This window comes from Balaenoptera acutorostrata, chromosome 12 (assembly GCF_949987535.1).
Source record: "Balaenoptera acutorostrata chromosome 12, mBalAcu1.1, whole genome shotgun sequence".
In the NCBI taxonomy this organism is placed as follows: domain Eukaryota; kingdom Metazoa; phylum Chordata; class Mammalia; order Artiodactyla; family Balaenopteridae; genus Balaenoptera; species Balaenoptera acutorostrata.
The window spans coordinates 62,189,486-62,209,936 of NC_080075.1; the positions used below are offsets into that span (position 1 = coordinate 62,189,486).

The 20,451-nt window shown below is 37.6% G+C and overlaps 1 protein-coding gene across 2 annotated transcripts in view; it reads left to right on the forward strand.

The window, feature by feature from the left end:
- Window positions 1-20,451, forward strand: part of MAP4K3 (mitogen-activated protein kinase kinase kinase kinase 3) — a 198,489-nt gene that overhangs the window by 129,577 nt on the left and 48,461 nt on the right. For both annotated transcript variants that reach the window (XM_057558303.1, XM_057558304.1), the window contains exons 9-14: window positions 9,150-9,281; window positions 9,479-9,541; window positions 9,626-9,707; window positions 9,810-9,920; window positions 14,782-14,860; window positions 19,502-19,560. In XM_057558303.1, coding sequence (XP_057414286.1) covers window positions 9,150-9,281; window positions 9,479-9,541; window positions 9,626-9,707; window positions 9,810-9,920; window positions 14,782-14,860; window positions 19,502-19,560 — 526 coding nt within the window. The remainder of the gene's footprint in view (window positions 1-9,149; window positions 9,282-9,478; window positions 9,542-9,625; window positions 9,708-9,809; window positions 9,921-14,781; window positions 14,861-19,501; window positions 19,561-20,451) is intronic.

Below are 20,451 nucleotides of genomic sequence, written 5' to 3' on the forward strand. Positions count from 1 at the left end.
CTCTACATCTGCGTCTTTATTCCTATCCTGCCCCTAGGTTCGTCAGAACCTTTTTTTTTTTTTTTTAGATTCCATATATATGTGTTAGCATACGGTATTTGTTTTTCTCTTTCTGACTTACTTCACTCTGTATGACAGACTCTAGGTCCATCCACCTCACTACAAATAGTTCAATTTTGTTTGTTTTTATGGCTGAGTGATATTCCATTGTATGTATATATGTGCCACATCTTCTTTATCCATTCATCTGTCGATGGACACTTAGGTTGCTTCCATGTCCTGGCTATTGTAAATAGTGCTGCAGTGAACATTGTGGTACATGTCTCTTTTTTTTTTTTTTTTTTTTTTAAGATTTCTTTATTGATTGATTGATTGCTATGTTGGGTCTCCGTTCCCGTGCTATGGCCTTCTCCAGTTGCGGCAAGCGGGGGCCACTCCTCATCGCGGTGCGCGGGCCTCCCACCATTGCGGCCTCTCTTGTTGCGGAGCACAGGCCCCAGACGCGCAGGCTCAGCAGCTGTGGCTCACGGGCCCAGCCGCTCCGCGGCATGCGGGATCCTCCCAGACCAGGGCTCGAACCCGTGCCCCCTGCACTAGCAGGCAGACTCTCAACCACTGCGCCACCAGGGAAGCCCTACATGTCTCTTTTTGAATTACGGTTTTCTCAGGGTATATGCCCAGTAGTGGGATTGCTGGGTCGTGTGGTAGTTCTATTTTTAGTTTTTTAAGGAACCTCCATACTGTTCTCCATATCAGTGGCTGTATCAATTTATGTTCCCACGAACAGTGCAGGAGGGTTCACTTTTCTCCACACCCTCTCCAGCATTTATTGTTTGTAGATTTTTTGATGATGGCCATTCTGACCAGTGTGAGGTGATACCTCATGTAGTTTTGATTTCCATTTCTCTAATGATTAGTGATGTTGAGCATCCTTTCATGTGTTTGTTGGCAATCTGTATGTCTTCTTTGGAGAAATGTCTATTTAGGTCTTCTGCCCATTTTTTGATTGGGTTGTTTGTTTTTTTGATATTGAGCTGCATGAGCTGTTTGTATATTTTGGAGATTAATCCTTTGTCAGTTGCTTCGTTTGCAAATATTTTCTCTCATTCTGAGGGTTGTCTTTTCATCTTGTTTATGGTTTCCTTTGCTGTGCAAAAGCTTTTAAGTTTCATTAGGTTCTGTTTGTTTATTTTTGTTTTTATTTCCATTTCTCTAGGAGGTGGGTCAGAAAGGATCTTGCTGTCATTTATATCATAGAGTTTTCTGCCTATGTTTTCCTCTAAGAGTTTTATAGTGTCCGGTCTTACATTTAGGTCTTTAATCCATTTTGAGTTTATTTTTGTGTTAGGGAGTGTTCTAATATCATTCTTTTACATGTAGCTGTCCAGTTTTCCCAGCACCACTTATTGTAGCTGTCCAGATTTCCCAGCACCACCATCTCTTCTCCACTGTATACCCTTGCCTCCTGTGTCATAGATTAGTTGACCATAGGTGCATGGGTTTATCTCTGGGCTTTCTATCCTGTTCCATTGATCTATATTTCTGTTTTTGTGCCAGTACCATACTGTCTTGATTACTGCAGCTTTGTAGTATAGTCTGAAGTCAGGGAGCCTGATTCCTCCAGCTCCATTTTTCTTTGTCAAGATTGCTTTGGCTCTTCGGGGTCTTTTGTGTTTCCATACAAATTGTGAAATTTTTTGTTCTAGTTCTGTGAAAAATGCCATTAGTAGTTTGATAGGGATTGATTTGAATCTGTAGATTGCTTTGGATAGTGTAGTCATTTTCACAGTGTTGATTCTTCCAATCCAAGAACATGGTGTATCTCTCCATCTGTTTGTATCATCTTTAATTTCTATCATCAGTGTCTTATAGTTTTCTGCATACAGGTCTTTTGTCTCCTTAGGTAGGTTTATTCCTAGGTATTCGATTCTTTTTGTTGCAGTGGTAAATGAGAGGGTTTCCTTAATTTCTCTTACAGATTTTTCATCATTAGTGTATAGAAATGCAAGAGATTTCTGTTTATTAATTCTGTATCCTGCTACTTTACCAAATTCATGGATTAGCTCTGGTAGTTTTCTGGTAGCATCTTTAGGATTCTCTAGGATTCTTTATGTATAGTATCTTTAGGATTCTCTATGTATGGTATCATGTCATCTGAAAGATGCCTCTATATGTGACTATGTGTCACTGGCACACAGTGACAGTTTTACTTCTTCTTTTCCGATTTGGATTCCTTTTATTTCTTTTTCTTCTCTGATTGCTGTGGCTAAAACTTCTAAAACTATGTTGAATAATAGTGGTAAGAGTGGGCAACCTTGTCTTGTTCCTGATCTTAGTGGAAATGGTTTCAGTTTTTCACCATTGAGAATGATGTTGGCTATGGGTTTGTCATATATGGCCTTTATTATGATGAGGTAAGTTCCCTCTGTGTCTACTTCCTGGAGAGTTTTTATCATAAATGGGTGTTGAATTTTGTCAAAAGCTTTTTCTGCATCTATTGAGATGATCATATGGTTTTTATCCTTCAATTTGTTAATATGGTGTATCACATTGATTGATTTGCGTATATTGAAGAATCCTTGCATTCATGGAGAAACCCCACTTGATCACGGCATATGATCATTTTAATGTGTTGTTGGATTCTGTTTGCTAGTATTTTGTTGAGGATTTTTGCATCTATGTTCATCAGTGATATTGGCCTGTAGTTTTCCTTTTTGTGATATCTTTGTCTGGTTTTGGTATCAGGGTGATGGTGGCCTCGTAGAATGAGTTTGGGAGTGTCTCCCCCTCTGCTATACTTTGGAAGAGTTTGAGAAGAATAGGTATTGATTCTTCTCTAAATATTTGATAGAATTCGCCTGTGAAGCCACCTGGTCCTAGACTATTGTTTGTTGGAAGATTTTTAATCACAGTCTCAATTTCAGTGCTTGTGATTAGTCTGTTTATATTTTCTGTTTCTTCCTGGTTGTCTTGGAAGGTTGTGCTTTTCTAAGAATTTGTCCATTGTTTCCAGGTTGTCCATTTTACTGGCATAGAGTTGCTTGTAGTAGTCCCTTATGATGCTTTGTATTTCTGCGGGGCCTGTTGTTACTTCTCCTTTTTCATTTCTAATTCTGTTGATTTGAGTCTTCTCCCTTTTTTTCTTGATGAGTCTGGCTAATGGTTTATCAATTTTGTTTATCTTCTCAAAAACCAGCTTTTGTTTTTATTGTTCTTTGCTATCGTTTCCTTCATTTCTTTTTCATTTATTTCTCATCTGATCTTTATGATTTCTTTCCTTCTGCTAACTTTGGGGTTTTTTTGTTCTTCTTTCTCTAGTTGCTTTAGATATAAGGTTAGGTTGTTTATTTGAGATTTTTCTTGTTTCTTGAGGTAGGATTGTATTGCTATAAATTTCCCTCTTAGAACTGCTTTTGCTGCATTCCTAAGTTTTGGGTCATCGTGTTTTCATTGTCATTTGTTTCTAGGTATTTTTTGATTCCCTCTTTTTTTTTTCAGTGATCTCTTGGTTATTTAGTAGCATATTGTTTAGCCTCCATGTGTTTGTATTTTTTACAGTTTTTTTCCTGTTATTTCTATCTAGTCTCATAGCATTGTGGTCGGAAAAGATACTTGATATTTCAATTTTCTTAAATTTACCGAGGCTTGATTTGTTACCCAAGATATGATCTATCCTGGAGAATGTTCCATGAGCACTTGAGAAGAAAGTATATTCTGTTGTTTTTGGATGGAATGTCCTATAAATATCAATTAAGTCCATCTTGTTTAATGTGTCGTTTAAAGCTTGTTTTCCTAATTTATTTTTATTTTGGGTGATCTGTCCATGGTGAAAGTGGGGTGTTAAAGTCCCCTACTATGATTGTGTTACTGTCGATTTCCCCTTTTCTGGCTGTTAACATTTGCCTCATGTATTGAGGTGCTCCTTTGTTGGGTGGATAAATATTTACAATTGTTATATCTTCTTCTTGGATTGATCCCTTGATCATTATGGAATGTCCTTCTTTGTCTCTTGTAATAGTCTTTATTTTAAAGTCTATCTTGTGTGATATGAGAACTGCTACTCCAGCTTTCTTTTGATTTCCATTTGCATGGAATATTTTTTTCCATCTCCTCACTTTCAGTCTGTATGTGTCCCTAGGTCTGAGGTGAGTCTCTTGTAGACAGCATATATATGGGTCTTGTTTTTGTATCCATTCAGCTAGTGTATGTCTTTTGGTGGGAGCATTTAATCCATTTACATTTAAGGAAATTATCGATGCATATGTTCCTATTACCATTTTCTTAATTGTTTTGGGTTGTTTTTGTAGGTCTTTTCCTTCTCTTGTGTTTCCTGCCTGGAGAAGTTCCTTTAGCATTTGTTGTAAAGCTGGTTTGGTGGTGCTAACTTCTCTTATCTTTTGCTTGTTTGTAAAGGTTTTAATTTCTCCATTGAACCTGAAAGAGATCCTTGCTTGGTAGAGTAATCTTGGTTGTAGGTTTTCCCCTTCATCACTTTAAATATGTCCTGCCACTCCCTTCTGGCTTGCAGAGTTTCTGCTGGAAGATCGGCTGTTAACCTTATGGGGATTCCCTTGTATGTTATTTGTTGCTTTTCCCTTGCTGCTTTTAATATTTTTTCTTTGTATTTAATTTTTGATAGTTTGATTAATATGTGTCTTGGCGTGTTTCTCCTTGGATTTATCCTGTAGTGGACTCTCTGTGCGCTCTGGACTTGACTGACTATTTCCTTTCCCATATTAGGGGAGTTTTCAACTATAATCTCTTCGAATATTTTCTCAGTCCCTTTCTTTTTCTCTTCTTCTTCTGGGACCCCTATAATTCGAACGTTTGTGCATTCAGTGTTGTCCCAGAGGTCTCTGAGACTGTCTTCAATTCTTTTCATTCTTTTTTCTTTATTCTGCTCTGTGGTAGTTATTTCCACTATTTTATCTTCCAGGTCAGTTATCCATTCTTCTGCCTCAGTTATTCTGCTATTGATTCCTTCTAGAGAATTTTTAATCTCATTTATTGTGTTGTTCATCATTGTTTGTTTGCTCTTTAGTTCTTCTAGGTCCTAGTTAAATGTTTCTTGTATTTTCTCCATTCTATTTCCAAGATTTTGGATCATCTTTACTATCATTACTCTGAATTCTTTTTCAGGTAGACTGCCTATTTCCTCTTCATTTGTTTGGTCTGGTGGGTTCTTACCTTGCTCCTTCATCTGCTGCGTATTTCTCTGTCTTCTCATTTTGCTTAACTTACTGTGTTTGGGTTCTCCATTTCGCAGGCTGCAGGTTCGTAGTTGCCGTTGTTTTTGGTGTCTGCTTCCAGTGGGTAAGGTTGGTTCAGTGGGTTGTGTAGGCTTCCTGGTGGAGGGGACTGGTGCCTGTGTTCTGGCAGATGAGGCCGGATCTTGTCTTTCTGGTGGTCAGGACCACGTCTGGTGGTGTGTTTTGGGGTGTCTGTTAACGTATTATGATTTTAGGCCGTCTTCCTGCTAGTAGGTGGGATTGTGTTCCTGTCTTGCTGGTTGTTTGGCATGGGGTGTCCAACACTGGAGCTTGTGGGTCGTTGAGTGGAGCTGGGTCTTAGCATTGAAACAGAGATCTCTGAGAGCTCTCGCTGATTGATATTATGTGGGACCGGGAGGTCTCTGGTGGTCCAATGTCCTGAACTTGGCTCTGCCACCTCAGATGCTTAGGCTTGACACCCAGCCGGAGCAGCAAGACCCTGTCAGCCACACAGCCAAGAGGGCTCCGCTCACATCACCTTACTTTTCCCTCTTGCCACTGGACTATGTGTGGACCACTGCCCCATCCTCATCACAGAGGGACGCTTTCATGTAGGTAGATGTGGAAGGAATGCATCACACACTGGTGGAGAGGCGGGGGGCTGGGCAGCCGATGGGCTCCAAAAATGGCTGAAACTGTCGACACATGATATTTGAATGTAACCCCTCCCTACTAGAATCTTTTTGATGGTTTGGTATTCCATGGTGGTATACTTCAGAATGTTTTTGTTTGTTCTTTTGTCATTTTTACTTTTATTCATTGTACTTGGCATTTGTGCTTTTCAGTCAGGATTCATGTCTTTCAGTTCTGGGAAGTATTCTTGCATTACTTCCTTGATAATTTCTTTGCTATGCTTTTTCCTGCTCTCTCTTTCTGGAACTCATTAGTTATATCTTGGACCACTTGGATTAATCCATTAATTTTCTGTCACTTTTTAAAAATCATTTTTGTTCTTCTTTCTGTAAGATTTCCAAAGCTTTTGAGACTCATGCTTTCATGATGGAGGCTTCCCTCAAATGTCTAGTAACCCTTCTCTTCTGGTTTACATTGAAGAGCAAGGCACTTAAAGCTGATTCGTAGCCGTGTGTGCATGGGATGTAGCATGTAAACCCAGTTTTTAGTGTCCCAGAAATGAGTAAGTGAAGGAAGCTGAGGAACTCATTGTTATACACAGACTTCTACTGCTCCCAGCCCCTGCTCTCCTTTGTTCCTGATATGTCTGAGTCTGAAGCCCCTCATCCAGTTTCTCTTGGTCTTCATCCAGTAGGAATGGGGAAGGAATAATTGCTGGGCTTTAATAGATGAGAAGAGGAATCTGGTGGACTAACTATTTATTATTTAGACTTGACATTTGCAAATAAATATACCTGTTTTCAACCTCAGTCTTAACTCTGCTTTTGTAAGTTTGTAACCCTAATTTGTCAGCCTTTCTGGGATTCTTAGGGGCTAAGAACCAGCTAGTTGGAACCTAGTCATCAGTAAAGTAGTAACTGATGTACATTAAATTTTACATATTTCTGGGGTTCTTGGCTTGCTAGTTGGTCTTGTCCTCTACACACACTTAGGTTTGTCTTTCCTCCTATTTGCCACATCAGTTACTATTATTTCATTTCCAGTCCAAATATGTCTTCTGGATTTTTCAAAGATGATATGTTTATATTTCTCTTTTTTGTTCTTATTGTTCAGGATTGATTTCTGAGAGGAATAAGAGCTTAAAGAGCTATCTGTTATTATTTTTAGGTACTCTTGTCTCCTCAGTTTGATTTTAAACATCTGGAGGAACTCTCATTGAATCTCCAGGGTCTAGCATGATTCTGTACACATGCTTAGTAAATGTTTGTTGATGATAACTGATCTCCCCAACTGAAGCTTCAGAGATTAAAAACTAATGTCATTCTTCTAATGATAGAGTAGGTAATATCTTGGGAGCATGTGAAATTGTGAATTAGGCAAAATAATGTTTTGGAACACTCCGACTCTTCAACTCTCTCTAGTATCATGTCTTTCCCACCTAAACTCTAGGGATGTAGGATAGAATGGAATCTCTCATTCATTGTGACTAAGGTTGACAGTTATTCAGTTAATCAAAAAAGTCTGTGGAATTGGCAAATCTCAAAATTAATACACTACACATGTACCTTAAACATTTTATTTCAATTTAAGGCATGTGAGTGTACTTTTTTTTTTTTTTTGCCAATCATTTGATATAGGGCGAAAGCCTTTTCTTTGCGTGGATAACTAGTTAGATGTAAATCATCCACATTTCCTGGTTTGTGTTTTCTCTAAAATGCAGTCATATACAAAGCATGTGACTTTTCCAGTCAGGTTTATTGAGGTATAAATTTAGCCTTATTAGGAGTACAGTTCTGTGAACTTTGAGACACTCTGTGGTAGTGAAAAATGCCACCACAATCCGTGTAAAACATAGGTTCCCATCACCCAGGAAAGTTTCCTTTTGTGCCCTTCTCGTAAATTCTTTTGGCCCATCTCTAGCCTCTGGCAACACCTGATCTGATTTCTGTCTCTACGGTTTTGCCTTTTCCTCCAGTGTCATACAGATGGAATTATGCAGTCTGTAGCCTTCCTAATCTTTTACAGCTATCCTTTTCTTAACCTCATTTGCCAGATTTTTTGTTTTTTCTGTCTTTAGAAACTTGTCTTTAACAAGTTTTTCTAAAGCATACACTTTAATTTTAATAACAGCTTACTCTTTTTACCTTCATAATTAATTAGTTTTTATAATATTTAATTAGATTATGTATTTATAATAACAAATATAGCAAATAAACAGGTTCAGAGATGACTCAGTTGATTGCGGTAAGCATGCAACTTAACTGGCAGGAGTACAAGTGCACTGGGTGGGATCTTTCACTCATATTTTTGTAGAGGAAGGGAGAACATCAGCTGCCGTGGCCAGCTAGTTAAGAATATGTCACCAGTGTGCACTTTCATCCTCTACTGGGGCATTTCCACAGCTGGCTGAAATCTAGCCATCAATAAAGATTAAAAACATTTTAAGACCAAGCATTTAGAAAGTTAGAGGGATTTTTTTTTTGGTTAACTTACTGACATATTTGACTTTCCTGAAATCATACCAGGAAAACAAACATACTTGTAAGGCTGCCTGTTTAACTCACACTTTTGATATGTAAGAGTTCAAATGTTTATCTCAAGTAGTTCTTTTCAAAACTACTGCTTAGGATTTGAAATGTTTTATATTTGAAAATCAACATAATTATTTAATAAAATACAAATTTATAGAGGTATAATTAGAATAAGACTACAGTAAAGTTGAAAGAAACAAAAAAAATACTGAATTCAGGTAACTTTCATGTGAATAAATGTATTTTTTTAAAAGCAGACACTCATTTTTATAACTTTTCACCAACCAATTAAGTTTATAGTAAATGTGAGTTAAGTACTAAATGAAGATTCTTGGTGCCCCAATAAATAGTATTGGTCAAGTGAAAACAGTCGGAGGCCAGATTGCAGTTTATTGACGTAAGAAGGAAGAGCTAAAAATGATAAGTTATTTATTACATGTTATGTCTCTATAGAATTTTGCATGTACAGAGGAAGAGAGATTGGGATGTGGACAAATTGTTACATGTTGCTCTGTTGTAGTTGTAAATTTTTATAAACCTTTATAGTAAATAGCTTAACAAAGTAACAAAGGAGAAATCAGTAGGGGCTTGGGATGGAGAGTCTTATGAGATGTTGAGATCTTGGGAAATATGAGCCTTTTAAGTACTACATACTTATTTTTCAGATGTCAAGGCCTAAATAGGCCTCAGCTTATATAGTGATGGTGTGCCTCTGATGGGAATAAGAAGGAAAATACAATAAATAGATTTTTCTTTTCTGGACTATTTCCTTCAGGATGGCTCCAGAAGTCGCAGCCGTTGAGAGGAAAGGGGGGTACAATCAGCTTTGTGATCTCTGGGCAGTGGGGATCACTGCCATAGAACTTGCTGAGCTGCAGCCTCCTATGTTTGACTTACACCCAATGAGGTTAGTGTGTCACAGTTAAAGAATCCTGTGCTTAAATTAAGGTCCCCTCCCCGCCTCCCAGTATTATTTATTATGTCATGAACAAGTAATATTCTTAGTCTTGCTTTACCTTATTTGGGAATTATAGTGATAGAATTAATATTATATATTAAAATATGCAATCTTAAAATGCTGTGTAATGGTTGTTGATTTTTCAGAGCATTATTTCTAATGACAAAAAGCAATTTTCAGCCTCCTAAACTAAAGGATAAAATAAAATGGTAAGTATTTTTGTGTTATTTACTTTTATAGTCATGAGCAAAAAAAAATTGAAATTTTAAAATCTGATTTTCAAAATTTCTTAGGTCAAATAGTTTTCATCATTTTGTGAAAATGGCACTTACCAAAAATCCAAAAAAAAGACCTACTGCTGAAAAGCTACTACAGGTATTATTTTTGCCATGAAATATGTCTTTTTTCAAAAGATAAAATGTCACTCAAACAGACTTCTAATAAGTGTTCTGTACTATGTTATTTTATTTTTAATAGCACCCGTTTGTCACACAGCCTTTGACACGGTCTTTGGCAATCGAACTGTTGGATAAAGTGAATAATCCAGATCATTCCACTTACCATGATTTTGATGATGATGATCCTGAGGTAGGAACTGTTTTTACCAAGTAGTATATATAACATATATGTATATAGTATGTACATCTGAAAAATCAGTTCTTTTAAGTTCTGGATCTAGTTTAAATCAACTCTTGAGGGAAAAATTAACTCCTTGACTTTGGAAGTCATGAGCTGGATTTTTCCTGTTGACTACTTATAGAGACTGTTTTCTGAAAATGGCAAAGGCAGAATCATCTAATCTACTTCTTGAAATTACTGTAGTTTTTTTAAAGTAGTCATTTTAGATAAAGTTGCAAATAAATAATCCATTGTAAAAGAGAATGCAAATGGGAAGCACCTACACAAGATATTAGAATATACATAAAATTTCTATTCCATTTTCTTGTCAAAAAGAATCCTTGTACAATACTTTACGAGTTATTAGTGGTTAGTAGAAAGTATAGGATTGACTTTGTTAGTGACTGTTACCCTAACTGTCTGCTGTAGACGTGTTTAAAAATAAGCCAGTGTAGTTAGAGAATTAAATAACCCTAGTATCATGGGAGCATTGGTATGAATGGAAGCTTCACTTCGGCTGGCATATGTAACATTCCTAACTCAGCTAATAATTGTGGCACCTAAGATAAACTCAGTATATGTGACATGTCAGAATTCTGTTATTGGGTCTGTGACTGAGCTGGATAGCCTTGAACTTGACTGGCTTTTGGAAGGTACTTAAAATGGTGTAAATTCCATTGATGATATTGAAGGAACGATAGCTCTCAGTGGTCAGAAAGGTGGTCTCAGATTGTCTTAGGTAAGAGAGAACCTTTCTATCAATTCATCATTGTTCTAGCTTGTCATCTTTATACAACTATAAATAAGCTACTATCCCTTTGTTTAAAGGTCTGGAAAAGTATTTGAAAACAAAAAACTTAAGAATTATAAAGTATTATTGACTTTATACAAGGGAGAAATTGGGTCTTGTTGTTTTGCTTTATAAATTCTTCTATAATTTGATATACAGGTGTTCCTTCATTTGCATGGTAGTAAAGGACTGTACAAATGACCAAGTAAGGTGAAATCCTGCAAAGCGATCTTTTTTTTTTTTTTTTTTAATTTATTTTATTTATGGCTGTGTTGGGTCTTCGTTTCTGTGCGAGGGCTTTCTCCAGTTGCGGCACGTGGGGGCCGCTCTTCATCGCAGTGCGCGGGCCTCTCACTATTGTGGCCTCTCTTGTTGCGGAGCACAGGCTCCAGACGTGCAGGCTCAGTAGTTGTGGCTCACGGGCCCAGTTGCTCCGCGGCACGTGGGATCTTCCCAGACCAGGGCTCGAACCCATGTCCCCTGCATTGGCAGGCAGATTCTCAACCAGTGCGCCACCAGGGAAGCCCCGCGATCTTTTTTGAAAGGATCCAACAGCATTTTTTTGTATGTAAATTTATTTATTTATTTATTTATTTATTTATGGCTGCATTGGGTCTTTGTTGCTGAGCGGGGCTTTCTCTAGTTACGGTGAGCAGGGGCTACTCTTCTTTACCGTGCGCGGGCTTCTCATTGCAGTGGCTTCTCTTGTGGTGGAGCATGGGCTCTAGGCCCGAGGGCTTCAGTAGTTGTGGCATGTGGTCTCAATAGTTGTGGCTCGCGGGCTCTAGAGCACAGGCTCAGTAGCTGTGGCACACAGGCTTAGTTGCTCCGCAACATTGGGATCTTCCCGGACCAGGGCTCAAACCTGTGTCCCCTGCATTGGCAGGCAGGCTCTCAACCACTGCGCCACCAGGGAAGTCCCCTGCAAAGCGATCTTAATACTCAAAGAGAAAAATTATAATTGTTTTGTGACCTTAAAACATTTTTGTTAGAAGATTAAAAACTCTCTTATTGTCAGTGTTAAATGTATAGGGGAATGAAAAAAATAGTAAAACTAATATTTTATTTAATACATTGTAAAGTATTAGAACCTGTGAGAATTGTGTTTCTTTTCTTTGTTTAAAAAAAAAAACACTTCCATGGATTGTTTCATTATCAAGTAGTCTGTTTATTGAGTAGATTGCATAGTGTTTGCCGCCTTCTTGTCATATAACTTTATGACACAGAGCAAGTATCTTCTTTATGCCTTGGTGAATGTCAGATTCCTTTCTAAGTTCAGATCAGCTTCCAATATTTTATCCTTTGAACTTTCAATGCATGAAATAACCTCAGTATTCCTGTGATGTGAAATTTTTTGCTAGCGCCCCTTCTTTTGGGGTACCTTCATCCTTTTTATCAGGACTTCTTTCTTCGCTTATGTCAGGTTCACCTTCACTACGTTACCCTGGCTGTGTGTCCACAGTCTCTTGAACAGTGGCAGTGTCGGCATTCTCACCGTCAGCTATTTTCTCCTGTAACTTCATTTATGTTTGATTCAAACTTCATTTTCAACATTATCCAGAGTTATCACTTTCTGTTTCTTTGCAGCAGTTTTATCTTTGTTGGCTAATTTCTTCTTTCAGTTACTAATTTTTGTAAAAATGTCACATGAGTATATTATCACTGGGAGACAAGGAGGCAGCACAACTACACACTTCGCTGTCTGTGCATGAACTGAATAACAGATGCTCAGTGACCAGTCACAGACAGACTTTGAAAGTAGTGATGTGATTAGTTACGGATCATGATGTGCATCTGTTATTCACACAGTGATCTGTGGACTGACAAGCAGGCAGTGAAGTTTGTGTTTTATGCAATTATAATTAATATACTGAATGTTGATAAGATTAATATACTGAATAATATACAATTAATGTTATATAATATTATACAATTAATAAACTGGTGACTGAAATTTGAACCATGTTATAGAGGACTAGTGTAATTTAACTGTATTATAGTAACTGAAATTTGTGCATATCAAGACTCCAGGATGAGGACTGCCTGTACTCTTTCAGTGCACTAGATGCTGCATTGTTGTCCCTTACTTCATCCTGTTTACGTGTTGTGCTGAATTATAAAGTCCTTTAAAATGTGTTTAAAGAGGAGAAATAATAAACCAAATATAGAAGCAACCTGTGGAATAAAGATTCTTCTGAAATTTTCTCATATAGCAGAGAAAGAAATTTCTCCTTATCAAGACTATGTTATTAGTATTATAATTGTTGGTTAGGGAGGAGGGTAACTTTTCTTCTCACCATAGTTTAAGATCATACTTTCCCCAGAGAAATCTATAGTAATTTATACATATATAATACTACAATATATGTTATACATAATAGGTAGTATCTAAGTCTTATTATTTGCAAATGATTTGTAATTATAATTGCTAAGTACTGTGTTGTCACTCAGAATTTGAATGTGTCTAACTAGCATTTCAGCACTTGCTGTGATACTATATAATATTGTGTGGAAGTTGAATTCTCTTGAAAATATTTAGCACGTGTACTAGTTCTACTTAGTCTTTAGTTGTTTTAGTTTAGTATACATTATTCACAGTGGAAGAAAGTTGACTTTTCATGTAGGGTTCCCATGTAGTTTCTATTTTAGAAGTGCTATACATTGAAGTAATTGTGATTAATAGCACTTGCTTCTCCTGTATGTTAACCCATGTACTAGGTACAGCATTATAAGATTTAATAATTTTATAATTGCACTGTTGAAGCTGGGAAAGTAAAACTGTTCTCATAGAAAGCATAGATTTCATCCATGTTCACTGATAACAGCAGTATGTGTGACTAATCTAACATGATACCTATATTTGCTTGTTTGTTTTTGCTCCAAATATTGTGATCAAAAGTCCAGGGTTTTTCTTGTTCTGCGGCTAACTAGCTGAATGTCCTCATCTATAAAATGAAGATTAATACTTGTTTCACAAGTTTATTTTGAGGACAGAATGAGCTAAGGTATATGAAAGCACTTTGTAAACTACAAATCACTGTGTACATGTAAAGTTTAAATACTTAATTTTTTAAATTATTTTTGCTACTGTTTTACTACATTGGTGTTTTAATATTTGGGTCTTAGATTCATATATCTTTATCTTCTGAGAGGTGCCTACACTGAAAATAGTTAACTTGGGTCCTGTTACTGATTTGCCTTATAGAATCTTAAGAATTTGAGCTCAAATGTTTATGAATTACATTTTCCAAAAGATATGTGTAAGAGTGTATCTCCTTCAAAGGTAGTAAAACTTCAAAGATAGTGTTTCACACACAGAAGAAAAAACCTATTTGGTACATGAAATAGATGCTGGCATCACCTCTTAAGGTGAAGCCTTAGAGTGTATAGAATGGAGTTGCAGAAACTTTTCAAGTAGGGCCTTTTTTACTCCATAAGGTTGGAGGAATGTCCATGAATTAATAGTAAGAAGAAATCCCCACTTCACCTACCCCCCAGGATATTTCTCTCCGAAAGTGACAGTACACATAGAGAGATTTTAATTAAATAAAAGGAAAGAAAATAGAGTGCTGCTTCTACAAGAAAAAGCATTAAGGTGGGGGAAATGTTGTGTTTACTAGGTAAGAAGACCATAAATCATTAATGCCTTTAGCATTATTTCATTTCATTTATCTCATCCTTCTTGATATAAGAAGTTGAGGCAGATTTTTTTTCAATTACAATTTTCTCCTCTGCAACAGGGAAAGCTAGCTGCAGCTTTTGAACAGCTATTGTGTTCTTGAAGTATTCAATTTTGAATATTTATTTATATTCAACTCATAGAACATTTATTGGGAACCTGCTGTGGATAAAGTATATCCCTAATCTTAAGCTCCCAGTTTGAGGAGTAAGAAGCTTTCAGTTTCTGGTTGCCATTTTTTAAATAAATATTAACAAAGTTGTATTTTGTTCCCATTTTTATATAAAGAGAAGTATTTCCTTCATATTTGGGTAATTCTGTGGATCAGACTGTGGCTTGTCATTGATTTTGTTCTTTCCTAGCCTCTTGTTGCTGTCCCACATAGAATTCACTCAACAAGTAGAAATGTGAGAGAAGAAAAAACACGCTCGGAGATAAACTGTAAGTGTATCCTATACACGGTTTATAATTTAACAATGAAAAGTAAGATTTCAAGTTTTAATTTAGTTGCCGTTATTTTTGCTTCATTTTCTTCCAAGTAGCTTTTCTTATTAGATGCTTTGAAAGGTAGAGTTTAATTAAGGCAGTAAGAATTTCATTTTCCTTACTCCTGAGGACTTTCTGGTGGTGTCTAGGGGCATGTATTTATGTTGTTATTGTTTGCGAAGAGGAATAAAATTCCTAGAATAGGCAGGATAGAGGTAATCAAGGCAGTGCTCCCTAAACTTGCATGTGGGTAGAACTTGCCTAGAGAGCTTGCTAAAATGCGGTTTCTGATTCAGTAGATCTGGGGTGAGACCCGAGGTTCTTTACTTCTAACAAGCTCCCGGGTTAGATAGAAGCTGATGGTCCAGGGGAGCCAGGAGGGGGAGAGGTCTGCACATTTAAAAGCTAAGCAAGGTAAGTAGGGACAGGCACTATCACCATTTAATAGAAAACAGAAAAGAAATGCAGAGATGAATAGATCCGCCTGTGGGATGGAGTCATACACCTGGTTAACAGCAAGCCCTAGATCTCTCGGCTTCCAGCCCAGCGATCTTTCGCAAACCCGGCTCCACTTCAGAAACCACCTCAGCACGCCTGTGTGGCTTTCACACTGCAAGTCCTTTGTGAACCTTCCTTTGGAATTTTGGCTGGACTGTACACTGTGTGTTAAGTTCTTGGCAGAGCTTGGTGCTGGTGCTACCTGGAAATGCTCTTAAAAGAAGGAAATTCTTGAAAGATAGCACCATCTACTTTACAAAAAGCCCATGACTGGGATTTGTACTTTGCCTACAGTTAGTTGTGTGACCATATAAACTTAACCTTTATAGCTCCCTCTGAAGCCATGTGATTTAAGTTTGCTAATTTTTCCCCAAAAGTATTTTTCTGAAAATGACAACCTTAGCATGTGAGCATTTCCCATTATTTTTTAAGGTACAAAAAGTAATTACAATACATCTTTGTCATTTCTTTAATAATACAAAAGGTGATAAGAGATGCCTTTGCAGTTAGAAAACCTTCTGTGTTCGGTACTACTGAAAATCTAACGTACTTTCTATCTTGTTATCCAATTCTGTTTTTAAATTGTATTGTCAGGCCCTTTACTGCAAAGTGCAGTTTCCTCTTAGTCATTCTTTACTAGTTTATATCAGTGATTCTCAGCTCCTAACTGCATATGTGTGTACATGCTATTTGAAACTATAGATGCCTTTACCCTAGTTTTTCTGAGACTCTGATATGCCCTCCTTTTGATGGACATCTTCCCTTCTCCCGTGTTTGCCAGTAAGAAAGGTGTCATATCCCTCTAGTATGTTGAGATAGCAACAGGATTAAAACCACCACTTCTTACAATTTGTGGGTTTGATGTTTGAGGCTTTAAAATCTTATGCAGTGTTGTAGTATCTGCTTTCTTAGGATGTTTTATGATTTTATGTGAGATGTGATATATAGAATAATCAGTCATGCTATTGATGATAAAGGCAGGCTTTAGAAAAAATTTAGTATTTGTATATATTTGTTGCTCTTGATAATGTTTTGTGTTTACAATTACATGGTATCTCTCCATGCAACCAAGGTTTTCTCTTTATTAAACTAAATGGTGTTTGGGCAACATATATGTAAAAGTTGGCTCACTTGCAGAAAGTTTGTTGCTCTCTCCCTTTTAGGAAGTCCCCTCTGCCTTCAGTTAAATATGATAAGCAAAGACTTGCTTTAAGAAGAAATAATTCTGGGGCTCTTCTTGTCTGCCATAGTAGGATCAGTTTTGACCCCTAATGGCTAGTGATGGGTCAGCAAATGATCATGTCGGAGCTATTTCAAAGAAGCTAAGGAGGAGTTTTCATCTGGACAGTAAAATATAAATTTATGGTGTGTCACTTGACATACGTTCAAGGAGATGGTAGCAGAAACAGAGATCAAGACCAATAGACAATTACAGATAAGTAGGAATTTTCGACATTATTAAGAACATCATAAATAGCACTCTAGCCTGGGATGATTGCCCAGCAATTATTTGAACAGTAGTTGGAACGTCCTGTGGCAGACACTTATCATAACTTTAGGGAATTTGGAGAGAACAGAAGAGTGATACCAGTGTAAGGCATGAAGAATGAATCTCCGTAGGGACTTTGCTGTACGGCTCCTGTCTCTGGAAAAGTGTTCCCACAGAGTACAGGGGTATTGAATACCTGCTACAGCTGGGGTTCTGTCCTTGCTATGAAAGTTAGTCTAGGGACTTCCCTGGTGGTGCAGTGGTTAAGAATCCACCTGCCGATGCAGGGGACAGGGGTTCAAGCCCTGGTCCGGGAAGATCCCACATGCCACGGAGCAACTAAACCCGTGCACCACAACTACTGAGCCTGTGCTCTAGAGCCTGTGAGCCACAACTACTGAGCCTGCGTGCCCCAACTACTGAAGCCCACAAGCCTAGAGCCCGTGCTCCACAACAAGAGAAGCCACCACAATGAGAAGCCCGCGCACCGCAATGAAGAGTAGCCCCTGCTCGCCACAAATAGAGAAAGCCCGCGTGCAGCAACGAAGACTCAACACAGCCAAAAAATAATAATAATAATAATAAAAATGAAAGTCTAAGCATCCCTGCACCCCTGTACTTAGTGATTATGCAGTCCCGTGGAAACAGGCATGTTCACATGTGATGATAACACAAGGCAGATAATGCATGAAACTGTCCTCATGTAATTTTATTACAGATTTAATTTTGCCATTTGATGACAAGTTTAGGTGAGAGTTGTTCAATAGGGCCTCTATCAAGGTGATATATATATATATAATATGTTTTAATACCTTACTAAAATCTATTTTGTAATCTTTGATATGTGATCATATGTGAACAGGTATGAGGAACTCATTATTGAACAGCCTACTTATCTCTAAGGGCCAGAATTTGATATCGAGTGCATAACAGCTATAAAGCATATACATACTTCTTCACACACAACTGGAGATCTTGTAGGGCTGTGTTTCTCAACCTTTTTTACTTGTGCCTCCTATTGCTAAGTATTCAAATCTCATGATCTCCTTTATTTGGCATTAACATTCACAGTAAACCATACATACTAAGCTAAAATCAAAACAGTTATAAAATGATTGTACTTTGAAATCTCACTCATTTCCCTGCCTTGATTGAGAATGGCTGTTTTGGCTGAGCTCTTACTAGTTGAGCTGTTATATTATTTGTAACTGTCTGTTTTTCTTCTTTTTAATGTTTTATATTTGTGCCTCTGCTTTTTTTTTTTAATTTATTTATCTACTTATTTTTGGTTGCATTGGGTCCCCGCCACTGCACGCGGGCCCTCTCCAGCTGCGTTGAGCGGGGACCACTCTTTGCTGCGGAGCATGAGCCCTAGGCGCGCGGGCTTCAGTAGCTGTGGCTCGTGGGCTCAGTAGTTGTGGCTCGTGGGCTCTAGAGTGCAGGCTCAGCAGTTGTGGCGCACGGGCCCAGCCGCTCCGCGGCATGTGGGATCTTCCCGGACCAAGGCCCGAACCCGCGTCCCCCGCACTGGCAGGCGGACTCCCAACCACTGTGCCACCAGGGAAGCCCTGTGCCTCTGCTTTTATCTCAGTGGTCTTGAATGCTGTACCCAGGTTATAAAAGCAGATAATGACAATGATAATGAGATACAGAAATTAAAGGTAAAGGTAGTGAAACATTCATTAAATTAGAATAGCAGGGGGAAAGGTGAATGTAGTATAGTCAATTTATGTTGGCTCTAGTATTTAGTTTATACTTTAGCTGCAGAAGTGTAGTTATTTATTGTTGTATAACAAATTACCCCAAAATTTAGCAGCTTAAAACAATAAACATTTATCATCTCACACATGTTCTAAGGGTCAGGAGTCCAGGACAGCCTAGCTGGGTGGTTCTGCCTCAGGGTCTGTCATGACAATCAGGGTGTCAGCTGGGGCTGCAGTCTTCCCAGGGCTTAACTGAGGTGGAGGATTTGCTTCCAAGGTTACTCACGGAGCTGTTAGCCCAAGGTTTCAGTTCTTGGCAGTGTAGCCTCTCCTTAGGGCTGCTCACAGCATGACTTCCTCCAGAGCAAGTGATCCAGTAGAGAGAGCCCAAGACAGAAGCCTTATCTCTGAAGTTATACGCCATCATTCTGCCGTTTTCATCTGGTCACATAGACCACCCCAGGGAAGTGGGAAGGAAGTACACAAGTTTATGAACTCTAGGAGGCAGGACTCGTTAGAGACCATCTTGCAGGCTGGCTTCCAGAAGTAACTCTGCCTGAATTGCTGTCTGTATACCGAAGTACTGAGTTAAGATTGTCTCTATTTTATTCTGGGTCACAATGAAGTAGCACCTTAGATCCTGACTGTAACATACACGTAATTTTGTTAATCATCTTTTTTTAACTACGGAAAAGGCCTAGGATTATTAGATTAAGCTTTAACAGCTTAGACTTTCTTGGGTTTTTTCCAGCTAACAGATTCATTCTTTATTTAAATCTTTGGATTGTGATCAGTCTATGGGAGATGGTAAAATTAAATAGGTTTTGCTATGGGAGTAACTTTTAAAATTATTATATCATTAAAAATATGGAAACAGATGAAGGCTTTACTTTTTTTCTCTTTTAGTTGGCCAAGTAAAGTTTGATCCACCCTTAAGGAAGGAGACAGAACCACATCATGAACTTGTAAGTAGTATAGTCTTGGAATCTTAACACTGAAAGTAAATGTTTTAATTAGTCTTTGTGATATGTTGGTACTGACTACAAAAGCTAGTTATTAATATTTTCAAAGCATTTGGGGAAATAAAAAGGTAACTAATTCTAAAATTTGGAATAAATAAATCTGTGTTGCTGAGATTGAATATTTTCAAAATTATTTTAGGAGAAACTACTAGTTTTACCATTCGCTGATTAAATGTTTTTAATGCTAGCCCTTTTTTTTTTTTTCTCTTTTCATTTTTGCTTTGCAGTTTTTGAGGGGCTTTTTGCATATATATTTATTAGGATAAATGCCACAATTTTAAACTACGGTGTTGGACCAGTAGTAGCATATCTTCTCATTAAATTTATGGGCAGCTTTTTAAGAGTGTAAACCACCTTTTCTAACTATCAGGACAGAATCCAGTCTCTTTGGAGTAACTGAAACTCAGGAGAGACTAGGTATACAGAGCAGATTAAATTTATCATTTATTTAAAGATTGCTAAAACATTCTTTTCATGATTCTCTTTTGTTAATTTTTTATATGCTCCTTTCCAGATATATGATAAAATATTAGGTGCAGTCTCAGAAGCAAAATGCTGTACAAACATTTGAGATGTTAATATTCTATGGAAGAATAAAAAATGAGACTTAAAAAACAAACAAAATTAATCCTAATGAAATTACTTAACCAAAGATCCAGATTATATGTTTCATTTTTTTCCCTTTTCTGCTTAATAATGAGAAGAAAGTAACTGTTAATGAGCGCTCAGGATGAAGTGGGAACTTTCTTCTTAAATTTAATGCTTATTTTAACCCACTTGACTAAAGGCATACAAAGGGAGTCTTTAGCCTTTTAACTTAAGGAGTTGCTCTAA